The 26,354-nt window shown below is 35.1% G+C and overlaps 1 protein-coding gene across 1 annotated transcript in view; it reads left to right on the forward strand.

The window, feature by feature from the left end:
* The window catches only part of AP3B1 (adaptor related protein complex 3 subunit beta 1), a 237,333-nt gene that overhangs the window by 109,810 nt on the left and 101,169 nt on the right, over positions 1-26,354 (forward strand). The window contains exons 14-17 of the mRNA XM_006068949.4: positions 4,209-4,318; positions 11,379-11,555; positions 24,153-24,339; positions 25,309-25,439. Coding sequence (XP_006069011.1) covers positions 4,209-4,318; positions 11,379-11,555; positions 24,153-24,339; positions 25,309-25,439 — 605 coding nt within the window. The remainder of the gene's footprint in view (positions 1-4,208; positions 4,319-11,378; positions 11,556-24,152; positions 24,340-25,308; positions 25,440-26,354) is intronic.

Consider the following 26,354-nt stretch of genomic DNA (forward strand, 5'->3'; position numbering starts at 1 on the left):
TACAGAGGATAGCATGCTAAATGTCATTCATTTTATCTATTTCTACTTTTAATAATAGCATCCTCTTTGTGTCTATTTCTGTCACACTTTAAATTGTGAGTTTAAAAATATGCCTTCATTTTCCTGTGTCTTTAATAATGACTTCCTATTTGATCAAACAAGACACATTTCACTTTGATTGCATACAAAAAGCACACAAATCAGAACACTGGCTAGTTTTTTCAAATATAAAATGTATTCATGGTTTTTCAATTTTGTATTTTTACTCTTTTTTTCTCATGTGAAATTTTCAAGCTGAATATTAAAACAGATGTTTCTACTTCAGCTTTCTAGCACATTGATTTCTAAAAAAGTATTTTTTATTCACTTCATTTTAAAAAGATGAATATTCTGTACCCTTGTAGTACTTCTAAGGGAAGACTAGATGATTTTACAATTATACAATGGGAGGAGACTAATTTATAATCATTCTTAAAGGTAGCTTTACGAATTTAAACTGATATTTTAATGTTTAGACTTTTGTTTTTGGTAAATCGAAACTCTGTTTATAACCATGGACCTTTTTTTTCTGCTGTGAATATTAAGAAACTTAAATTGTATTTTTCAGGTTGCGATGGCATAGTTATCATCAGGCTATATCGTTAGCCTGATTCTTTAACTCTTTATTGTGTGTGCTGCACTTCTGTAGTTTGGAAATCTGGCTCAGTAACAATAAAGAAAGCAATAATATTTTTCATTTATAATGGCCAATTGTTATAACAGAGCCTCTTTGTCTTTCTGTTGAAAGATCTGCTTTTAGGAATAAGTGCTATGAATGAGGCCTCAGATTCTTTAAAATCTGTAAGACCTTTGGGACTTCTAAGGATCTCTGCCTCTTTGATTTTATATTGTGAACACCTCATCAGCTCTTTGGATACTGTATCTTGCAGCTTCGGGGACAGCATTGAGGCTACATTGTTTTTACATATATTTAATATATTCTTCTTGGACCTGTAGGGCTTTGGGGATTGTTTTGTTGTTGCTGCTGACTTCTTCTTTCTTGTCAGGGACAGGACTTTTAGGAAGACTTGAAGGTTGTCCTAAAATAGCCCATTATGACTATGTAAGATTCACTGATAAACAGATTTCTTAAAGACCTTAGAGAGAAATCTGCATTTTCAGTTGACTTGACTTAGAATAATTTAACTCCCAGTTGATTTTCTTTCACAAAATTTGCTGGTCTGAAAAACTTTTTTACCATCTACTGTAAACTGAAAGAAATGGGGTGAAAGACTATTTTTTAAATTTTGTTTATATAATAAACATTTGTTGAAAATTTGAATTAGTTGAGGTATTTAGTGAGTGTAGAACAGATGAATAAGGTATTCACCAGCCTATAAGAAGTTCCTGCCTTTAAGGAGCTCGTATTCTAACGGAGGGACACAATAATGTAAAACAAGTGTACTGTAGTCTTCGTATCTGTTGAACACTTAGCTGCTGGCTGTTGCTCTCATGCAGAACTAGACTACCTATGTTTGAATGCTAATGTTGTCTTGAATAAATTACCTGACCTCTTTGTGCTTCAGATTCCTCATTTGTAAAATGAAGATAATAGTAGGCTGTACTAATCTTGAGAACCTGAAGTGAAATAAGCCAGTCACAGAAAGGTATATACTGAATGTTTCTACTTGTATGAGGTATTAGAATAATCAAATTCATAAAATTCAAGAGTAGAAAGGTACTTGCCAGGGGCTGGAAGAAAAGGAAAGCGAGCGGCTACTAATCAGTGAGCGTCGCGTTTTACTTAGCAAGGTGAGTACGCTCTGGAGATCTCCTGTGTAACACTGAACCTGCAGTCAACAGTAGTGTGTCGTATGCTTGAAAATTGGTTAGAGGGTAAATCCCCTGCTACGTGTTCTTTCTAAAGTAAGTTTTTTTTTTTTTTTTAAATAGTAGGCTGTAATTCTTAGAGTCAGTACGATTAAGTTCTGTTGAGGACAAAGAGAAAGCTTGGAAAGGCCCAGAACACAAGTTCATTTTGTATTTGTAGGGGAGTGCTAAGGTCTTTGAAAGCCAGGAGGTAGCATAAAGGAAAAGTAGGGTGGAATTCCCATTCCCATTCAAAGGGAATGGGAAGGCACCCAGGTTAGGTAAATAGCACCCCACCACCACCACCACCCCGCAAGACGTTCAGGTCCTGATGCCTGAAACGTGTGAATATGTTATCTAATGTGGCAAAAGGAACTTTACAGATGTGATTAAGATTCTTGAGATAGAGAGATTTTTCATCCAATAATCTGGGACCCAATATAACCAAATGTCAGAAGCAGAAATTAGAATGATATCTTTGCTGGAAGGGGGTTTGAGCCGAGGAATGTGGGCAGCCTCTAAAATTTGGAAAATAATGGATTCTCCCCAGAACCTTCACAGAGAACTTAGCCCTGTTGACACCTTGGTTTTAGCTCCATAAGACTTATGTTAAATTCTGGCTTCAGAAGTGTAAAATGATAAGCTCATGTTGCTATCAGCCAACAAGTTTGTCGTAATCCATAACAGTAATGATCAGAAGATAAGGTGGCACCAAAAGGTAAATAAGGCCTAATTTTATTTCAACTATAGTTAGGGTTAGTCAACTTTGCCTGTACACGTGAATAATTAAAAATATACAACTTAAAAAAAAAAAAAAAACTTGGACTAATTTTGTAATAATATGTTTTTAAAAGATAAATTTTTATAGTACTGATTCTTCAAAACCGTTACATTGCATAGTAATTTCTTATATAACCACTTAATGTTTCCTAGCAGAGGGTAAGTTTGATGAGGGCAGAGTGTCATTCTGATTTGTCTTTGTTTTTCTCTAGCTCTAAGAGGTGGTCTTTATAAAAGCAACACCTGCTCATAGTAACATAGAACATTAAACATAAAATGGTAGATTCTGGTTCTGAGTTTGAATTCTCCAGTGCATCTTTCTTTCTTCATCTTTAAAATGCTGATAATAAGCTGCCTACCGTATGTTATTATGAGAATTAAAAGACATACATCATTTCTTAAACTAAAACATTGGCTTCCCTGGTGGCTCAGTGGCAAGCAACCTGCCTGCCAATGCAGGAGATCAGATTTTAGATCTCTGGAGAAGGAAATGGCAACCCACTCCAGTATTCTCACCTGGGAAGTCCCATGGACAGAGGAGCCTGGCGGGCTACAGTCCATGGGGTTGCAAAGAGTCAGACATGACTTAGCAACTAAACAACAGCAGCAGCAAACTAAAACATTATGAAATATTAATATATCTTTCCCGTGAAGAAATATAATATGAAATGCATATTTTAATAATAATTAGAATGGTAGAAAATTTTGCTTGTATTTTTAAAGGGACCTAGATAAGAAAATATATTTCAGAGAAAATGAGTAACAGAACCCAAGTCATGGCATATTTTCAGGGTAATATTAAAATAAACCTTTATAGAATATACCAGTGAATCTCTGATATCCATGAATCCCAGCTGATTTAAAAAAAAAAAAAGCCAGAATAACAAGGAAAGGTAGTGTTGGTGTCTTTCTTTGGTATTGGTAACCTTAGTAATTGTTTATATAAGATTCATTCGATAAAGCCAGGTGCTCTGACTGGTTTATTGTGTTTCGCTGCTGGTGCCACCAAAGACGTAACTCTGGACCACTAATTAGTCTATAATAATGCAATCTCGGAATCCCAGTTTGAGGATCTGCTTCTTGGAGCCACCCCCTAGTACCAGTTACTGTTAAGGCCCTGGCAAGAAACAGATGATACAGTTTAAAGAGATGATTGAAAAGAGTTTAATGAAGGAACTATTTATTAACTGTGGGTGGGATTAAGGGAAACCAACAAGATGTACTGTAATGCCCTGGGGCTAGCAGGCTAGCAGAGGTGGGAAACCTTTGCCATATCTAGAATTAAAGGAAAAGGGCTTGAGGATTGGGAGCAGTTATCAAACCCTGAAAGAGAGAGCACCTCTTGGGACTGAAACCTTCAATGGAGAAGTGCTTGCACTGCCAGGGAGATCTGGCAGGAAAGGGATCCGGGTTGTGGATATTCTCTCGTGTTTTAGTTTTCGCCTAGTCATTTAAGAAATGTGGAATGTTTTGCTAAGTTAAATGTACATTTTACTAAGAATACTGTGTTTGAATTGACTTTGAATTGAATTGAAATTCATATTTAAATACAAATAATCTGATTTTTTTTTTTTTTCCAGAAATAGTTGTTGCTGAAAGTGTGGTTGTTATTAAGAAATTGCTGCAAATGCAACCCATACAACATGGTGAAATTATCAAGCATATGGCCAAACTCTTGGATAGTATCACTGTGAGTACCAGTTAAGAGATCTTTGCTTTCAGTACCAATTGAACCAAATTTTATTGAGTAAATTATGGTTTTGTTAAAATAAATAGATATACTGAAGTATAATGAATAAGAGAGCTGCACAGTCTGGATTCTTGTTCTGAGATTCTGGCCTATTGTGGAAGGAAATCACAGATCTGAAAGAGGGAAAGGTTACAGTAAATACTGCATACTGGATTGGAGTTGGACATGTCGGTGTGAACTGCATTTGTCTTTATGTGGATAGCTAGGTGTGTTGGAGTATATATGTGCAGCTGTGTGTGTGTGTGCACACATTTGTATGTACATGTGAATGCATTCATGAGTGTACAAAGATATGTTTCTTAATGTGGCCTTTAAGAGGACCTACATACGATGATAACCCCACACCTAGTGCCCAGATCCTGTTTGTTTTCTTTTGTTTTGATTGAGATATAATTTCATAGCATAAAATTCACCCTTTTAAATCCAGAATTCAGTGACTTTTGGAGTGTTCACCAGGTTGGGCAATTGCAGAACCTTTTCATCATCCCTAAAATCAAGTCCCTAAACCAAGGCTCCTGATCCTCCCCATACTTCAGCCCCTGACAACTACTGATGTACTTTCTGTCTCTATGAATTTGCTTTCTCTGGACATTTCATACAGTTGGAATCATGTGATAATGTGGCCTTTTGTGTCTGGCTTTTTTCACTTTAGAATGTTTTCAAGGTTCATGCACAATGTACAAAGTAGTACCACATCCCCCTTTTGGGAAGACTTTGGTTTTTAAATTCCATTCAGCATTTAAAGAAACCAGGACTCCTTAGAGAAATGGCTGATTTTAGAGCTGGGCCACGGAAAGAACATCTTGTTGGGCCATAAAAACATGGCTCTGCTCACGGGACGGTAGAGATGTCAGAATTTAAGAGAGTTCCCACTGGCTAATTGGAGCAACAAAATACATGATAGTAAAAGGATTATAACCTATAGAGTAGGGTGAGAGTCTCTGAAGCCAAACTGGAATGGGTGGATGGATGAGTGAATAAGTGAGAGGAAAGATCTTTTACTATATTCTCACCACAGTTCTTTTTCTTCATGTCTACTCTTATTGTTGGTTAATATCAAAGTCAGGACTTCTTACAAAGACTGTATATGAGAGATTAAGAGACTGGATTTGAAAATGACATGACTTGGGTTCAAATTTAGTCTCTGCCCTTTACTGGCTTTGTGATCTTAAGCAATACTTGACTTATCCTTGCTCCAGTTTTCTTTTCTGTAAAATTGAAACACATGGACTAATGAATGACTTTATAGATCTGTTGTGAGGAATAAAGGAGTCAACATAAATGAAACACCGAGAGTAGTGTTTAGTGTAAACTTTTATTATGATCATGGCTATTGAATTTAATAAGCATCCTTGTTGCTCTTTCTGTTTTGGTTATTTATTTAACATAACTCCTATAGTGTTAATCATATGTCAGGTACTATTCTAAGCACCCTAAAAATATAAATCAGTGTTAATCATATGTCAGGCACTATTCTAAGCACCCTAAAAATATAAATCAGTGTTAATCATATGTCAGGCACTATTCTAAGCACCCTAAAAATATAAATCATTAATTGTAATTACAACTCTGAAAAATAGGTTCTATTCTATTTTACACAAAAGAAATTGGACGCAGGATTATTAAACTTTATCACAAATATAGAGCAACATAGAGCAACTTAATTCATTTCAATAAAATTTATGAAAAACCAAAACGGCAAAAGAAAAATATAAAATGTTAGAATAAAAAATTTTTAATAAGGTAGTTTTAAAAAAAAGGAAACCAAGACACAGACAGGTTAGGTAACATGATTAAGGTCATGTAGTAAGTAGGTCTGCTTTCTTAACCAGTACATTATTGCTGTATTTTTCTTCCTTTTCTAGTCTGTCTTTTTTGTATCCAATTCAGTTGTCCACTCACTGACCTGGCCAGGACTTTATTGTTGTTTCCTTTTGATTCACCCAAATTATTGACAAATTAGGCATTAAATTGGTCCATTTGCCCATATGTGGAGCAAGTGTTTAACATTATTTGTCAATAATCTAGGAGGGTAAAACTTTTTCCTCATGTCTACTGAGATAGATATGCAGCATCTCTGTGTAACCAGACATCAGATTTCAGTAGTATTTTAGTCATTGTAACAATCACAGATACTCCTACAGGTATTTAGATACCTTTTAGACAAGTGTTACATCGCCTAGTAAGAACCACTTTTCTAAGCAAGAACTAATGAGCCAAAGCTGGAAACTCTAGATCAGGGCAATCAAAGAACAGAAGTACTTACACAAATACATGTATATATTTATACACATAATTAAATGTATAAAAATAGACTAAATGAGAACTCTTGAAAAAGAAGGGCCATAATATAAAGGAAATTCTAATCTGATACTAAAAATACTGAGCAATCTTAGAAAATTTAGGGGTAGGGTATGATTAGTTCAGAATAAAAGTGTTTTGAAGGTGTCATGGGAGGAAGAGAGTAGAGGGAGGTGAGATTATTTTAGTAGTCTCATGTGTTTAAAAAGTAGCAAGGACTTCCCTGGTGGCTCAGATGGTCAAGCATCTGCCTACAATGTGGGAGACCCGGGTTCAGTCCTTGGGTCAGGAAGATCTGGTGAAGGAAATGGCACCCCACTCCAGTACTCTTGCCTGGAAAATCCCATGCACCGCAGAGCCTGGTAGGCTACAGTCCATGGGGTTGCTAGGAGTCGGCCACTACTGAGCAACTTCCCTTTCACTTTTCAAGGTGAAATTAGATTATCTTAGGGTGAAAGCAGTGGGTTTTGGTAGGGAAAATAGTTAATTTCTTGCTTGTAAATAATGGCAGAGAAACGTGTGTTGGGTTATGAGAAAGAAATAGGAATGTGAAATTCTGTATTCCGGTCGTCTTGTGCTGTTAGGCCTGTTCTGGTCTTGTTAGACAGGGAGAGGCAAAGCAAAGCAGTGTTAGGGCTTTCGGGGGATGCAGTGGCTTACACACGAAACCTGTGACTGTACATGAGACCTGGGTCAAGCAAGCAACAGGCTTTCTTGGAAAAGAGTTTGTTGTCTTTGATTATGTCCCTGTGTGGGGCTCAGGAAAATTCTTGATTGCATCAACTTTCTCTACAACAGTTGATGGAATATTCGCCAAGTGCATACTTCCTTACAGATCTTACAGCAAAGCTTATTTTCTGTTTTAATCAGATAGAAGATAACCATTAGTGGAATACAAAGTATGGTGGGAATTCCAAATTCACAAAAAGGAAAAAAACAGAAAACCTAAATGTAAACAATAAATGTTTAAAAATTAAAATGGAAGAGTTAAAATCAAGAAGTAAGATGGAAGAGTAAAAATCAAATATATCCTACTCTAAATATGAATGGACTGCATTCTCTCATTAGAAAACAGACTTTGGAATGAAAAACAAAAGCCAGATAAAGGCTATTTATAATTAAAACACTGTTATAAAAGTTGAAAATAGGAAAGTAGGGAAGAAGATAATTAAGTGAATATCAACAAGAATGTGAGATTTAAAATTAATTAAGGGCTTTTAACAGGATAAAATGGGGCATAAAATTCAAAAAGGCCAATGTACAAAGAAATTTAAAATCATATACCTACCTATATGTGCAAAAAATATGGCAACTAAATAAATATGTGAAGGAAAAGTCTATGGTAAATGCAAGGAGAAATAGATAAAATACAGTTTTATTCTTCCAGAATGAAAGGCATACTACCTGAGGATTGTTCTAACAGGGTTACATATTACCTTGAATGGGACAGGTGAGGATTTTATATTACAAAAGGAGAGTTGAAAGATGTTATTTCGTAAAGACTGCTGAGTGATTCTGAAGTAGTGCTTTATGTACTTCTTGCCCAGCTGCCTACCTGAATGCCTGCCATTTCACAAGTTAACTGCACTTGCCCTGCCACCCCTGCTTAGTTCACACTTAAGTTTTAATGCATATTGAGTCCAGATGCAGAATATTGCATCAGATTTGCTATTTGTATGCAGTTTGTTTAGATGTCTTCTGATTGTGCCTTTGACAAATTTAAATAAACTTGATGTTTTTGCAGGTTTTACCATACACTGTTGCATTGTGCAGTGAGCTGGTATTGTAACACAATAGCTTTTAAATTGAACTGCTTACAGAGTGATCTGTGAAATCTTTCTGGATGTCTTTCTACAACTGCTGCGGTCAGCTTGGAAAGATTATTCGTTTTTGCAGGCAGGTTAATGGGTTAAAATGGCAGTGGAAACTGCCTTCTGGTAGAAGGTTTAAAAAGTGCACTTAACCACTTGCTCAGGGCATTTAGAATAAAGGATCAGGCAGAGTCACTTACAGTCCAGTTTGTCTTTGGAAATACTGAAAAGCAGAGGTTCATAATGAAAGTGTTATATCATATGTGTGCATGTGTGTTAATAGTTTGGCTTTAGCCGTGGAGAACAAAAAGTGGCTTATTTTTGTACTGTTTTTTCAGTTGCTTCAAACCTTTGAAAATAGTGGCCACGGATTCATAGTATCAGTAGTGTACAAATGAGAGTCTTATAATTTAACAGGGAGGGAAAGGCAGGGCTGGAACCTGAAAATTTTATGATTCTGATTCCAACCAAATGCGCAAAATTAGGTTTGTCAGTTTTATAAGCTTTTTAATGTCAGCACAGAAAGATTGGTTTCAATATACTTATTGATAAACTTCCTGTTGTGGAGAAATTTTCTGTGTTTTTAAAATGTTACTTGGAAATTTTATTACCTTAGTTCTGGACTCTCTGAATATTATCCTGGCCCCGCCGTACCAGTGCTACCATCTTGAGATTTTCAGTATGAACATTTAGAACTTACTGATTTTTAATTTTTTAAAGACTTATATTTTAAATGTATGCACTATGTTTAGAATATTTGAATATTATTTTAATCTTGGTATATTAATGAATAGGAATAAAATAATCTCTCAGATCTTTGGGGGATTGTCCTTTTAACTAAAAAAAAAAAAAAGGGTATAACCAAAGGATTAAAGTGGAGTAATAGATTGTGATATGTCATAGAATTCTAATTTTTATACTAGCAATATATAATAAAATATTTAAGAAAAATAAATCTAGCATAACTGAAATCTGAAGTTGCTCATATATTCTTATTTAGAGGTACATTTCATTATGGTAGGCAACTTGAATTGCTTCATACTGGAAAATTTAATGTACCACTCAATTACTATTCTTTAGCCCAATTTAAAATAATAGATTGGAAGTAAGACCTTAATGCAGTGTAACCTTTGGAACAGTGGAAATAGCCTCTTTCTTCCCAAAAATCAGTATACAGTAAGGATATCAATTATATCATAATACATGAGTAGATCTGTAATAGCACTTAGTATTTTACTATTACTTATGCTTAGTATTTAAAATTATTATGTAAATATTACTGATTTTCTTCTCTCTTACTAAACTTATTCTAATATTAATTTAAAGATGGTAATGTTAACATGTTATTTAAAAATGTGTACTTGATTTTAAAGTTTTCTGATGACCTCATTCTGGTGAATGACTTGACTTAGTGATGTCTAAATGATTTTTTTTATTCTCAAAATGGGTGTTTTGAAGGAATTTGAGATGGTAGATATTGTGATAAAATTCTCACTTTGCAAAGGTCTCCATTCTCACTTTCTTCCTTAAGTGTACCGCTTAAGTCATACTGTGTACAGCTGTGAAACTGTAATGAAAACATTGGGACTTTATTTGAGAAATTAGAAAAGAACTTCATAAAGAGTCTTACCTCTTCTTGTGATGCTACTTCTTAATGATAGCCAGTGGTTTTTTCATTTATTATAGAAAGCAGATTTTCTTCTATACAGGTGAAAATGTTCGCAGAAACTAATTTGCATACCCCTTCAAATTCCTTTTGGAATGAGGGAGAATACAAATAAATAGTAATAAAACTAATTTGCATGCTCTAAATAAAATGTTCTTAATGGTGCTGGTGGAAGGTTTCCAATTTTTAGCAAAGCATTTATTTTTTTTAAGAAACAAATTATATGGAAAGGTACTTTATTAAAAATATATAAGGAAAAATGCCATATTGGACAAGTTTATCTTATTCCTATTTCTTTTATTGATGGCCAAGTAATAGACCAGCATTCATGATTTTATAAGCAGATCTTGGTAATTTTGTCAGTGCTGTAGACACAGATACGTAGAAAACAATAACAGTTTTGATTTGGAATCAAGGCCTTAAATGGGTCCTCTGTTCCTTTGTCTGTATTGTCCATGGCTTCTCAAAATGTGGTTTGCAAGCCACCTGTCTCAAGAATCATCTGTGATGCTTCATGGAGCATGGATTCTAGGGCCCCATCATAGAACTACTGTCTTAGAACTGATAACAAAAGCCTACAGTCCTCAGTTCAGTTGCTCAGTCGTGTCCGACTCTTTGCAACCCCATGGACTGCGGCACGCCAGGCCTCCCTGTCCATCACCAACTCTCGGAGTTCACTCAAACTCTAATCCTAACCTTGGATGCTTTGTATAGGCATGAGAGTTGTGAACCAATGCCCTGGAGCAAAGGTCAGCTGACTTTTCCTGTAAATTGATAGATAAGTAAATATTTTCAGCTTTATGGGGAATAGCAGCCCACTCCAATATTCTTGCCTGGAGAATTTCATGGACAGAGGAGCCTGGAGATACTGAGTGACTAACACACTTGTTTCAACTGCTCTTCTGCAATGACAGCACAGGAGCAGCAGCGATGATAAATAAACAAATGGGCTAGGCTAGACAGATTTGGCCCAGGAGTTTGCACATCTCTGATAGAATCAAGATTCTAGACCAGTGGGTTTTCCTTTATGAAATCAGTTTTAATCAGATTTTCTGGTAACTGAAGAAAATCTGTAAATATAAGAGAACTTCCTGGATATACGTTAAATGAATTAATAGATGTAAAACCTTTTATAATGTTTAAAGCCTTTTCTATATTACTATTAAGGAGAGTGTGATTATTTTGTTTGCAATAGTTCGATGTTATCTGCTTCTACTATTAGGTTCCTGTGGCTAGAGCAAGTATTCTTTGGCTAATTGGAGAAAACTGTGAACGAGTTCCTAAAATTGCCCCTGATGTTTTGAGGAAGACGGCTAAAAGCTTTACCAGCGAAGATGATCTTGTGAAACTGCAGATTTTAAATCTTGGAGCAAAATTGTATTTAACCAACTCCAAACAGGTAAGAGACTAATCCTTAGTCTACCTATGTGGAATCTACTTTCTTCTTTGCTCTGATCAAGCAGCTATGTCCATTTATACATTAGTCTGTCTATTCAACAATTACCCGGTGCCTGTTTCTTTAAGGTTTTACTTTAGATGGTAGTGGTGTAAAGAGACGATGTCCTGGTCTAGTTGAGGAGAAAAACATAAAAAAATGAAATAGTACATGGTAAGTGCTGTAATAGTGTATTGTGACACAGTGGAACTCCAGAGGAGAAAGTTTATTGAAAGTCTGAAATAGAAGGAGGAGAGAGGTCAGGCAGAGTTTCATAAAGGATAAGATTCCTGACTAAGGGCTTTTAAAGAGTGGTTTACTATATAGAATAAGGAGAGAGGAGAGCAGGGGGTCAGAGTCGTGACACAGCGTGGTGCCCCCAGGAAACTTAAAGCTGAGTTTCGAAAGGTAGGCAAGGACAGGACTTGGTCCTCCACGTGAAGGGAAAACCATTAAATATTTTTAATAGTGGTATAATTGACCATGTTTGCGGTTTAGAATATTCACTTTTTAAATCAGTTGACTTTGTGGAACTGTTGATTAGAGAAATAACCTGTATGTATAAAATGCATAGAATCACTTCTGGGTATAAAATAGGATCTTTCTCATTCTTTTTCCTTTCTCTAAATAACTGTTTAGACAAAGGAAAAAGAATGAGAAATTCTCAAGTAACTCCTCAGATTAATTTCTGTATATTTTCAGGTTGTCTTCATTCCTAATTGTGATGTGAGTTGTATTAATATAGCTTTGGCTGATGGGTATATCAAATTTGTGACCAAATAATCGCAAATATTTTGAGCATATTTCTATGATTTAGATTTTATCTTTATATTTTTAAGTCAGTCTTCGAAAGGAATCAGTTAGTCATTTCCAAGTGTCATGTAAATTAGTTCATGCAATGAGTTATTTTTTAAAAACTGAGTAAAAGGGGAAAACTATTTGCTGTTGAGTTGCTTCTTTATTGATAAAAACACTGTTTTAGCCTGACATTCATTGTTTTTACTGTTCGTATGGTATTGTGAATGTTACCACGACACCTAGAATATATGATTTTTATGGCCTTATTGGAACAGTGGGCTTCCCTGGTAGCTCAGACGGTAAAGAATCTGCCTGCAATGCAGGAGACCTGGGTTTGATCCCTGGGTTGGGAAGATTCCCTGGCGGAGGGCATGGCAACCCACTCCAGTGATCTTGCCTGGAGAATCCCCATGGATGGAGGAGCCTGGCAGGCGACAGTCCATGGGGTTGCAAAGAGTCAGACACGACTGAGCTACCAAATACAGTGCATCATAACAATGGTTTGGCTGCAATAAATAAATCTAGCTTATAGATTATCATCAAAGAAAAGTAATACAAAATTATTATGTTACTCAATATTGAAGTAGTTATGTCTTACAAAACTAAATAAAGGTTCTTTGGAGCAGTAAATAACCAATAATAGAGCATAGTACTCTATGTTCAGAAATTGTGAAGTGTATTCCATAACTTTTTATTCAGTGACTTTGAAGACAACATAGTTTGCACTCAGCTCATTTTTGGAGCTGAACTTCTGAAGTGTTGTATTGTGTATTTAAGAATGATACTTCTAGATAACCATAATAGACTTGACCACCAGCTGGTGAAACAGTTATGTTTAGGGAAAAAACTCATTGTTTTTAAATGATTAAATAAAAAAATAGATGAACAAAGCTACCCTATAAGTTTGTGTTTTGTTCTCCAGTTTCTCATTTCTCAAGGAGTTTTAAAGAATTCATAAGTGAGAAGTAGCACCAAAGAATAATGTTTAAGTTCCATTAACTTGACAGCATTTTTAAGTTGCATGATTCATAATCTACTGGATATGAGATAAGACTAAGATTCTTGTAAATGTAAAAAAATACATTTTCTATACATGTTAATTTTAGCCATCTTTAAAACTCAACTAGGGAGACCAGGCCACAGTGTTCAGAAACTGATTTGCCATGATGTCCCAATATTTGTTTGTAGATCCAACTTCCCTGTGGCCTAGATCTCTCAGTGAGCATTTTCAGAATTTTTATTGCATTATTTAATTATAGGGGATGTCTAGATTGATTTTTATCAGATATAGGAGTTATATGCCTAAAAGTATCTCAAATTTCTTTATTCAGTGTAAAAGAGATTTTAAAACTTAGTCAACAGTCTGCTTTTGGTAGTATTGAGTAAATTCCTACTGGGCAACTCTAAACTCTGTGAAAATACAAAAAGGAAACAACTGCCTGAAGTCTCTGAAGAGTAATTAAAAGTGGGAAGATTCTGAAGGGAAATTGACACTTTTCTGGGTCTGATCCTGAATTCAGTCTTCAGTTGGCACTACACATAAAGACTGAAACTCCAAAAGGAAACCCAGAGTCCTCCTGCCTGAGGAAGTAGAGGACGGAGTTCAAGAAAAATACAGGGAATTCCCTGGTGGTCCAGTAGTTAGGACTCCTTGCTTTCACTGCTGAGGGCCCAGGTTCAGATCCTGTCAGGAAGCTAAGATCCTGCAAGCTGCTTGGTGGGGTCAAAAAGAAAACTACCACCAAAGATATTGAAAAGTTAAGGAAGAATTCTAGAAAGGAAAGAGCCAGTGTGAGGAGCCTCAAAATCTGAATAATTCTGTCCAAGTCTCTGGCTGACACCTGAACCACATATATGCATGGTGGATTTAGAACAGCACAGTTAATAATAAAGGAACTGAACTGCAATTTGAACAGCACTGAGGAGACAATCTGTACTTTGAACCCAGCCTAAAATATAGCAAAGTTTAGGGTTTCTACAGTTCAGCATTCATAATGTCCAAGATAAATCCCAGTTTACTCAGCGTAAGAACTCGAACAGAGAATTACTATTCAATGGGTATAGAATTTCAATTTGTGAAGATATTAAAATTTCTGGAGATTAATGGTGGTAATGGTTGCATAACACTGAACTGTGTACTTAAAAATGGTTGCAGTATATTTTATGTTTATTTTAGCACAATAATGAACAAGAATAGGAAAATATGACCAGTTTTCAAGAAAACAAAAACCAGAAACCAACTTCTAGATGACTCAGATGTGGAAATTTATAGGTATAAATTTGAAGCAACTTTTATAAATGATTGATGACATAAAGGAAAAGGTGTTCACAATAGATGAAAAGCGAACTCTTAGCAGAGAAATAAAAACTAGTAAGAAATAGAAGTTCTAGAACTGAAAAATACATTTTGTCTAGTATTACATATTCTTTAATATTTTAATTTTTTTTGGTATGGAGATATAAAGCTGTTCATGTAGTTTTTAAAAATTATGATTAAGACTCTGTAGATGAACTTTTTCTGTAAGTTTCTTTTATTTTCTGACTTTGGGCTCTTTCAGTGGAAATTTAGAAAGCAGTTGGTATGTGATGACCTTAGAGCATTGTAGGCAGACACTTTGCCATCTGAGCCACCAGGAAAGTCCACCTTAGAGCTATTTAATGTCAATTACTGGAAGTCAGATGGTAATCAAAAGTACAGGCTCCAATATTAGACTGTCTGACTTCAAATACTGTTTTACCACTTACTAGCTACATGATTTTGGACTGATTATACAGTCTACATAAGACTTAGTTTCCTAATATGTAAGATGGGAGTTACAATAATATGGTCAGTTATTTATAATTCGACATATATATTCCTAAAAATCATTATGCTTTATAGAAATGCACAAACCATAGGAACTATTGCAAAACTAGAACCAGAGATATAGCACTCAAAAAAATTCGTTGATGACACAGGCTCTATGCAGTGACATTTATACCCTTTCTTGGATCAATTTTCTTGGCATTGAAAAAGTCAAGATAAAACATATAAAGGTAAAAACACTCAAGTTGACAAAAAAATATGTATACTGTAAAATTTTTTAAAATCTGGTTTTCTATATACTATCAGCAAACTATGAGGAAGAGAAATTAAGGAAACAGTCCCATTTACCATCAGATTAAAAAGAATGAAATACCTAGGAATAAACCCACCTAAGGAGATGAAAGACCTGTACTTGGAAAATTATTAGACACTGGTGAAAGAAATGGAAGATGTCACAAACAAAAGGAAAGATATACCATGTTCTTTGATTGGAAGAATTACTTTTTTAAAATGACCATACTACCCAAGGCAATCTACTGATACAGTGCAATCCTTAGCAAAATACCAATGGTGTTTTTCACAGAACTAGAATGAGTAACTTCAGAATTTGTATGGAAACAAATTACAAATAGCCGAAGCACTCTTGAGAAAGAACAGAGCCGAGGGAATCATACTTCTTGACTTCAGATTGTTCGTGAAAGTGAAAGCCGCTCAGTCGTGTCCGACTCTTTGTGATCCCAGGGACTACACAGTCTGTAGAATTCTCCAGGCCAGAATACTGGAGTGGGTAGCCTTTCCCTTCTCCAGAGAATCTTCAGATTGTACTAGAAAGCTACTGTAATCAAGACAGTATGGTTCTGTCACAAAAACAGACACATAGGTCAGTGGAACAGAATAAAGAGCTCAGGAAAAAACCCACACACTTACAGTCAATGCATCTATGACAAAAGAGGTAAGAATATACAATGAAGAAAAGATAGACTCTTCAGTAAGTGGTGCTGGGAAAGCTAGACAGCTATATGTAAAAGAATGAAATTAGAATGTTCTCTATCACTGTATACAAAAATGAACTCAAAATGGGTTAAAGACTAAATGTAAGACTGGATACTATAAAACTAGAGAAAAACATAGAACACTCTTTGACATAAGTCACAATATTTATTTGGATCCATCTCCTAAAGCAAAGGAAACAAAAGCAAAAATAAACAAATTGGACCTAGTTAAACTTAAGAGTACATCATGAGAAATGCTGGGCTGGAAGAAGAACAAGCTGGAATCAAGATTGCTGGGAGAAATATCAATAACCTCAGATATGCAGATGACACCTCTCTTATGGCAGAAAGTGAAGAGGAACTAAAAAGCCTCTTGATGAAAGTGAAAGAGGAGAGTGAAAAAGTTGGCTTAAAGCTCAACATTCAGAAAACGAGGATCATGGTATCTGGTCCCATCACTTCATGGCAAATAGATGGGGAAACAGTGGAAACAGTGTCAGACTTTATTTTTCTGGGCTCCAAAATCACTGCAGATGGTGATTGCAGCCATGAAATTAAAAGACGCTTACTCCTTGGAAGGAAAATTATGACCAACCTAGATAGCATATTCAAAAGCAGAGACATTACTTTGTCAACAAAGGTCTGTCTAGTCAAGGCTATGGTTTTTCCTGTGGTCGTGTATGGATGTGAGAGTTGGACTGTGAAGAAAGCTGAGCACTGAAGAATTGATGCTTTTGACCTGTGGTGTTGGAGAAGACTCTTGAGAGTCCCTTGGACTGCAAGGAGATCCAACCGGTCCATTCTAAAGGAGATCCAACCAGTCCATTCTGAAGGAGGAGGAGCCCTGGGATTTCTTTGGAAGGAATGATGCTAAAGCGGAAACTCCAGTACTTTGGCCACCTCATGTGAAGAGTTGACCCATTGGAAAAGACTCTGATGCTGGGAGGGATTGGAGGCAGGAGGAGAAGGGGACGACAGAGGATGAGATGGCTGGATGGCATCACTGACTCGATGGACGTGAGTTTGAGTGAACTCCGGGAGTTGGTGATGGACAGGGAGGCCTGGCGTGCTGCTATTCATGGGGTCGCAAAGAGTCGGACATGACTGAGTGACTGAACTGAACTGAAACTTAAAAGCTTTTGCACAACAAAGGAAACCATCAACAAAATGAAAGGACAATCCACTGAAAAGATATTTGCAAATGATGTGATCAATAAGAGGTTAATATCCAACATATATAAACACCTCATACAATTTGATATCAAAAAAGCAAACAACTTGATTGGAAAATGAACAGAAGAACTGAATAAACATTTTCCCAATGAGGAAATGAAGGTGACCAACATGCACATGGAAAGATACTCAGAACTGCTAGTCATTAGGGAAATCCGGATAAAAACCACAGTGAGGGAGCACCTCACACCTGTTAGAATGGCTGTAATCAAAGAGAACACCAATAACAAATATTGGCAAGGATCTGGAGAAAAGGAAATCCTTACACACTGTTGGTGGGAAGGTAAATTCATGTAGCCAAGGTGAAAAACAGTATGGAAATTTCTCAAAAAAGCTATAAATAGAACTATCATGTGACCCAGCAACTCAAATCCTGGATAGATAGCCAACAAAAAAACAAAAACAAAAGCACTAATCAAAAGATACACACACACACACACACAATACAAGATACGTGTACCCCACTGTTCATAACAGCATTACTTGACAATTGCCAAGTTATGCAAGGAACCTAAGTATCTGTCAACCAATGAATGAATAAAGATGTGATTATATATAGAGAGAGAGAGAGGGCGGGAGGGAGGGCTAGATATTATATCAATATAATGAAACACATGTATGATTTATATATACATATACTGTATAGTGTATATTATATACGTGTGTGTATATATACACACACTCGCATGCGCACGTGATAAATGTCTATAATGGAATACTCGCTCATTCAGTTGCTTCAGTCATGTCTGACTCTTTGAGACGCTATGGACTGTAGCCCACTAGGCTGCTCTGTCCATGTATAATGGAATACTACTCATCCATAAAAGAGAATAAATTTTTTGCTGTTTGCTTTTGCAACAACATGCATGGACTTGGATAGCATTATGCTAAGTGAAGTAAGACAGAGAGTGACAAATACTGTGTGATATCACTTATATGTAGAATCTAAAAAGTACAACAAACTAGTGAATAAAACAAAAAAGAAGTAAATTCACAGATAGTACAACTGCTGGTTACCAGTGAGGAGAGGGAAGGGGCAGGGGTGACATAGAGGTGGGGGGAAAGGTTGGTACAGGATTTTCTGAAATCATCTCTGTGAAACTTTTGAAAATTGTAAAGCAGTACAGAATTTAAAGAGTCATTTAATAACATTTTTTAATTAAAAAAATGTAAAGTCCTATTTAGTCGTGGAATGATGAAATTGATTAGCTAGAACATAGTGCTGCTTACATTTGCCTCTGATATATGTTAAGAATTCTGTGTAGTTCTCCTGAATTTACCAAACACATTTGCTAGTATCCTTCTGTTTAAAAGTTACAACCATGTGGAACCAATTTTAAATGCTGAGTCCTGTAAGGTTTTTTAACATTCCATAAACAAATATATGTGTAAGCTGATGTTAGGAGTATAAGATAACTTTTTCATTATTTTGTGTTGACCTATATAATATTTGAAGAAGGCTGCTGCTGTTGCTACTGCTAAGTTGCTTTAGTCATGTCCGACTCTGTGCGATCCCATAGACGGCAGGCCACCAGGCTCCGCCATCCCTGGGATTCTCCAGGCAAGAACACTGCAGTGGGTTGCCATTTCCTTCTCCAGTGCATGCAAGGGAAAAGTGAAAGGGAAGTCGCTCAGTCCTGTCCGACTCTTCGCGACCCCATGGACTGCAGCCTACCAGGCTCCTCCATCCATGGGATTTTCCAGGCAAGAGTACTGGAGTGGGTGGCCATTGCCGTCTCCATTGAAGAAGGCTATTGTTGAGCAAATAGTTTTTACCAGTTTATTACTTGTCAAGAGTATTTAGGTAAAAAAATGATGCCCATGTTTTGAGAAGTTTTTTTAGAATATTGGATTTCTTCATATTTACAAAGCATTCCCCCCAAATTTTTTTCCCAGAAATGATTCCTTAAACAGGAAAAGAATATTACATAAAAATCGAATACAAAGCTGTATATATGCTATTGAATATTGCTGTTATTTATGGCACATTATAATATTCTCTTCATCTTGTATGATTTTTTTTATAAAACCCATTTGAATGTACTGTTGAATGTCCACTCTGGTTTTGATTGAGCCTTAGGTCATATTGAAATGCTGTGATTGTTTACGTGATTGTATGTGTTTTCTTTGTTACTGTTGCCCAGGACAGATCTGATTTTTATCTATTGTTTCAGTGTCCCATCCAGTTTAGGCTTTATCCCAGGGTTTTCATTTTTAATGAAGTTGTTGTTATTGTTCAGTCCCTAAGTTGTGTCCAACTCTTTGCAACCCTATGGACTGCAGCACACCAGGCTTCCCTGTCCTTCACTGTCTCCCAGAGTTTGCTCAACTTATGTCCATTGAGTCAGTGATGCTATCTAACCATTTCATCCTCTGCTACTCCCTTATTCTTTTGCCCTCAATCTTTCCCAGCATCAGTAAGTAGGCTCTTCATATCAGGTGTCCGAATCACTGAAGCTTCAGCATCAGTCCTTCCAGTGAATGAATATTCAGGGTGATTTCCTTTAGGATTGACTGGTTTGATCTCCTTTCTGTCCAAGGAGAGTTACATTAAAATAAGACAGTGTAAGTTTGTAAGTTTCCATGTTGTACTTCTAACTTTTGCCATGGTTTTTTCTAGTGGTCTGTGAAACACAAGTGTAGTGAACAGAGCTTTCATTTAAAACTGAGAAACATTTAAATGGAAAGACTTTGTCTTTCTTTTCCCAACCTTTCTGAGATACAGCATGACTAACCTTTCCCGTTGAGAGCAGCATGTAGGATGTGTAAGAAAACAAAGCGTGCCCTGATGAGCCAGGTCCGTCTTTTTCCAGGGGTGGCGACATAAGTGCTGAAGTGTTTAATCTAATGGGAACTTGATGGTAAGCAGCGTGTTGTGTCACAGCCTGTGCAGAGCATTAAGCTCCCAGCTGTCAGTGGCTGGAGGAAGAGGAAAACATGGGAACTTAGGGGTTGGTTGTGGACGAAATATGTGCAGGAGATAGAGACAGAACAATTTGGCTATAAAGTATTCAAGAGAGTGGTCAGGGCACTCTTGCTACAGTAGTTTTGTCATTTACTGTGTACTGTAAATCTAAAACCTATTTACTTTATTATTTGGCAGTTCTTTTTTTTTTATTTTGTTATAAATCCAGTGGCAATAAATTCTGAAAACTTGAAGTGTATATTTAATGAAGAATGAAGTAGAGAATTTCTGTATCATTATTTAACCTGCACAAAATGTTCATCAGCATGTACCATCTACCATGAAAATCATAGTGATACCGCTAACCACACAACAAACTGAAGATAAGATAAATCTGCTAAAACAGGGTCAGCATCTATTTTCAAAACTGGAAGACATTTTAGGAAGTCTGGGCCTCAGGGTGACGATTTAATGTATACAGGTGCCAAATATGTTTACATCTCTTTCTGTGAGACATGATCTCATATAAATCAAGTAACTTTTAAAATTTAGTTTTGTTTATTTTTTATTACATGTTTTCTTTTGCACATATGAGGAATGAAGCAATGACGGTTAGTGTACTGGCTCCATTAGCGGAAAAAGGACCCAAATGATGCTGCTGGTTTTTAAAATAAAAAAACAATTAATTCCAATAATAGACCATTTTTACTCAAAGCTTTTGTACATTTCTTCTGTCAGTGTAAATGGAATCTGAATAAAGCTTTTGAAAGTTTATTCTGTCAAAATCGCTGTAAAATGCTATTGTAAATTTAAAAGCCCCAACGTGGCTTTCACTGAACAAATGTTGTCATGGTAAAAGCAACGTTCTTATTAAATGAAGAAAACTATGGAACAGAAATATTTTGGGCATTGGTTGTGGTGCATGCAAACTCACTCTGCTTATTTTACCAATTGAAATAAAACTATAATGGCCAAATATACTGATATTTGATATGTGTGGTTTAACTGAACTGCAGAATTCTTGTGATGAAGCTAATATTGAAAAAGCATACTTCAGCATGACAGCACACACCCTCATACTCAGTTTTTCCTGTATGTGACCAGCAGGACTTTAGAAATGCAATACTGTGAAAACCTACGTTGTAAATTAGCCTGTGTTATATACTGGCTTTTTTGCCTGGATTAGGTGGGTGGGTGCGTGGGGAGTAGATTAAGTGAGATTTTTGAGTGTTGGTTAGATTTTGATTCAAAATTATTTGGAAACCTTTAAAGTGTTTACCAGGTAGAGTTCCAACAACCTTCAGCCTTTGAGAACTATAAGCAAAATAGCAGTTCTTGGAAACAAATCTTGCAAAGAGAATGACAATGAAATATATCCCGATAAAAACAAAGGAAAAATTGAGCAAATTAAGTGGTAAGAGCTATTAATTTATTGTAGAAGTTCTTTCATTTGCAATATTTCAGCTATGATAAAGACTTTTTTGATGGAGCTACTATTTTAGTTGGTTAAGTTTATATTTTGTATTAGAATGAAATGAAATTGAGAAGGCAGTTGATTTTACAGTAGCTAAATTTGATGAAATATTAAACTATAGAGAATTATTCTAAAGTTTTATCTCATATAGTTTCATTGGAGGGGAAAAAATTAAATATCTAGGCTTGAAATATTTACAAATTTTAACATGAAAGCATTGAGAATATCCTTTATTCAACAGAATGTTTTCTATGCTTATTGGATCATTCAAACTGTAATGAGGGCATTTTCTCCATTAAAAATATTAAGTTCTATAGTGAAGAATAAGTTGCAAATGTCAATACTTTCATCATTAGTTATCATAAAATTCTATTTTGAAGATAATGGTAAGCAGTCTTATTTTTTTAATTAAAGATAATAACAACATATAAAATTACATTCTTTAGATAAATACCAATGACTTGGTTTTAGAGATAGAGCTAAGAAATTGATTAAGGTATGGGAATAAAGAGGTATGTGAGTAAATAATTATTCTGTTCATGTTTTAAATGCATCATGGGACCTGGATATGTTTTTATCTTTTAGAATTTTAATTTTGAAAATACACTTTGGTATAATTATTTCATAACCCACCAATATAATAAAGCAAATTTTATAGTCAATAAGTGCATATTATGGAAATTACATAATCTTGATAACTTAAAATTTTCTATCTCACTTTAAATAGAGATTGTTAATATTTGAAATAATTAACTTTCTAAAAATTAATTTCAGAGACTAGAAATAAAAGCAAGATGAATCACTCCACTAGCTTAAAAAATTACTGCAATGAACAGACTTTTTATCTGATTTATTCTAGTTGCGTATTCTAAATCCCAACATTCAGATGTACTTCAGAGAGTTAAGTTAGTTATGAATTCTCACTACAGTTGAAGAAACAACAGTAGGATGTATTTTCCAGGTTATCCCAGCAAGTTGATTACACAGTCCATTGTACCTTGGATTGACCTGGGTTATTCACTTGGTGACTGTTTTGCTGATTGTCCTTAAAAAATCAATCATAGAAATTTTCTTATCTGTTGTTGAACCAACGTAGTCTAGTAATTAGTGAATAGCAGTTGTTGTTAACCAAATTTAGAATAGCTCTATTAACATTTTTCATCTGTATTTTTTGTAGTTCTACTTTAGTAAAACTAGGTTAATGGTTTTTAAATAGATTGTTACTGAAAGAAGGTTGCTTTCTTTCCAAACCAATTATCTTAATGAATTAATATTGTAAAAGAGTTTGCCACACCATTACTGTATCTTGACTTATTGTTATAGAACTATCTTTAGCTCTACCTGACTTGACGGATTTTATTGTTTTTAATCCATTTCTAATGTCTATAAAATGTTCTAATGTAGATGTTTATTTTTTCCATGTATTATGAATCCTGTTTATAGTTAGAATTGTATATGTGTAACCTTCTAAATTAAAATTATGCTTTTTCAATAAAGTAATGAGTTGAAAATACAAACCTATTTTGTTAACATTTCAGGTTTGGTTTAATTATTATTAAAATTATCTCAATATATGTTAATGTAGTACAGTCAAAAATTGACTTAGGAAATCTTATTAGAGTGTAAAAGCTACTATAATAAGTTGTTCCCTAACATAAATAAATAAATGACCAATATTACTAGAGGCCATAAGCAATATGGGGGAAAAAATGGAAGGAGTCTTTTATCCTAGTTTTTAGAGGGCATCAGCAGCTTGCTTTTATGAAAAAGTAACAGCTAAATGCACTGCAAATAATTTGCAGTAATCCAGTTCAGTGATTCATGTGTCTGCTTTAATGGGTCATAATTCAGGGTAAAGTAACTGAGTGCAGTCAGAGTGCAGACACTGCTTATGCCAGGGACAGTATCTCTTCATAAAACACACCTCAGGAGAAGCAGTTTGCCAGCCCCCTAATACTCTCTGATGTTTTGATGTCCTGCATATTTTTCCGATTAAGTTTTGAGTGCCATGTTTTTAGTTGTATTTCCACATTCATTATTCTCACGTAGACCCTTCAGCGGGTTTGCCATATATGATTATTTTTTTAATGATGCCTTTCTTTCCACTTCAGCAGTTTAATAATCTAGCACATGGCTGCTTCTCAGTACTCAGCATTCACCTCCCCAATACTGAAGAGGACATGTGCTTTGGCTTCAGAATTCCATTTGCAGTGTTAGAAATGCATATTCCCTATGGAACAACATTTGTTTGACATAACCATTCATTTTTATTACCTCTTTAAATATGTTTATCCAGAGTTATCAATAATCATAAATAACTGTATTCTCATCTTGTTCTGTTTTTTTCCAACAGACAAAATTGCTTACCCAGTACATATTAAATCTCGGCAAGTATGATCAAAACTACGACATCAGAGATCGTACAAGATTTATTAGGCAGCTTATTGTTCCGAATGAGAAGAGTGGAGCTTTAAGTAAATATGCCAAAAAAATATTCCTGGCTCAGAAACCCGCACCACTGCTTGAATCTCCTTTTAAAGGTATTATTATCAGAATATACCTGCAGAATATCATGTTATCTTAAAACTTATGATACTATATCCCATTTCTAACATGTTTAAAATTTATCTCTTAGAAAATGTGTGATTAGTGTGTATAAATTTATAAATACGAAAAGTGTGCTGTCTATTCATTCATCTCTTCTCTGATACAAGCTTTATATTAGTTAGTTCAAGTTTATGTTTTTATAGGCCTTATTTACCTAAATAATTTCAATCTTCTGACGTTTATTCTTACCAAATGATTTGACTGAACAATAGATAAAAGCTGTGTTGTTTTTGTAGACATTGACTTCATTTCTGGTTTAAAGAGATAGCTTTGTTTAATAAGGGATATGTAATTCACCTTAGTAGTGAGTTATTAAATATTCTGTGTACACTAACATAAGCTTTTCCGGAAAGAATTATTTCATAGAAGTATCCCTTTATATTTGTTTGCTTTTCAGAGATGGAAATTGACTTATTTTCCCCAGCTTTTTAAAAGGAGTAATTTATCAGTTTCACAAGTAGCCATTACAGTGGGAATCAAATGATTATATACTTTGGTTTTCATATTGTTTCTTCTTTAATTGTTGTAAAGGGATAAAAAGCAGTTCAGTTTTGTAGTAAAACTTAAAATTCTGAGTGTGTTGGTGGCAAGACATGTATATGGATTGTTTAACTGTGCTGTCATTCTTAATATTCACAGTAAAGTAATTTTTAGAGAAGCTACATATCAGAGCAACACCTCTAAACACACTGACTGATTAGCTTTTTTATTGACCATTATCGGGGAGATTATTGTAATCTATGGACTGAAATCAGTTTTTTTGACCTGTGAAGAGTTTCCTAGTTTATATTTATTCCTTGACATTTGAGGTAATATGCCAATTACCTTGAGCTCTGATTAGGATTGTTCTCTGTTATATGCAGCTCAGATTGTTTATTTTATATTTTCCTTTATTTTAATAGATAGGGATCATTTCCAGCTTGGCACTTTATCTCACACTCTCAACACCAAAGCAACTGGGTACCTGGAATTATCTAATTGGCCAGAGGTGGCGCCTGACCCATCAGTTCGAAATGTAGAAGTAATAGAGTTGGTAAGTTGACCTTTCTGAAATTAATTTTGTCAAGCAGTAGGAGATTCTAGGATAGCTGCTGTTTTGTATAAAAGCTTTTTTTGGGGGGGGTGAAAACTGAAAATTGTTCTGGTATTTCTAAATGTAATGTGTTAGGTATATCTTGCTGCTATGGGAACTAAATATTGTAGTATTCCTATGGCATTGTACATGTACTGTTCCTTTTCTTCAAGGAAATAGAGAATTGGATTCTCTGCATCAGTGCCAGCCACATTTGTGATACTGCATTTGTAGCTGTGCAGATTCAATTTCTAAGGTATTTAGTTTCATTGAGTTGAGCTTTTCCCACTTAGTTTAGAGACTCATAAGCTTCCTGTCAATATTTTCCAAATCATTTTTGCTATCTCTTCCAGAAAAACCATACAAAGTGTTCTTTTGGCTTTTCTGAGGAACCTTTTTCACATGAAGCCAAATATAAATAGGAAGCATTATGTACCAAAAATATCCTTGAACAAGGTCACAATTAATGAATAATATATAGCTTCACATTAAAAAAAAAAAGTCTCTGTATAAATACTTTTTTCCTAGGCCTTTATAACATGCTGGCCACTAAAATAAGGGAATTAATGTTCTTTCCTAATATTATCTCTTTCTTATATAAACAAGAAAAATAAAGAGAGATCTTCTGATTGTCTTTAAAGATTATGTGAAATATATCTGATATTTTTTTAAATAGAATTAATAAAAAGAACAATTATTTATTACATCCTCGGTGCCTTTCCAGTACAGCACATATATTGAACTAGGGTTCAGGTAACTAGTCTTTATCTATAATTCCTATGAGAAAGTCAGTTAATCTTCTTGCCTACTGACTTTTCCTTATACAAAAACTGTCTTCCTTTAAATAGAAGAATTCCGTACCCACACTTTGCAGCT

The sequence above is a fragment of the Bubalus bubalis genome, chromosome 11 (assembly GCF_019923935.1).
Source record: "Bubalus bubalis isolate 160015118507 breed Murrah chromosome 11, NDDB_SH_1, whole genome shotgun sequence".
NCBI lineage: Eukaryota > Metazoa > Chordata > Mammalia > Artiodactyla > Bovidae > Bubalus > Bubalus bubalis.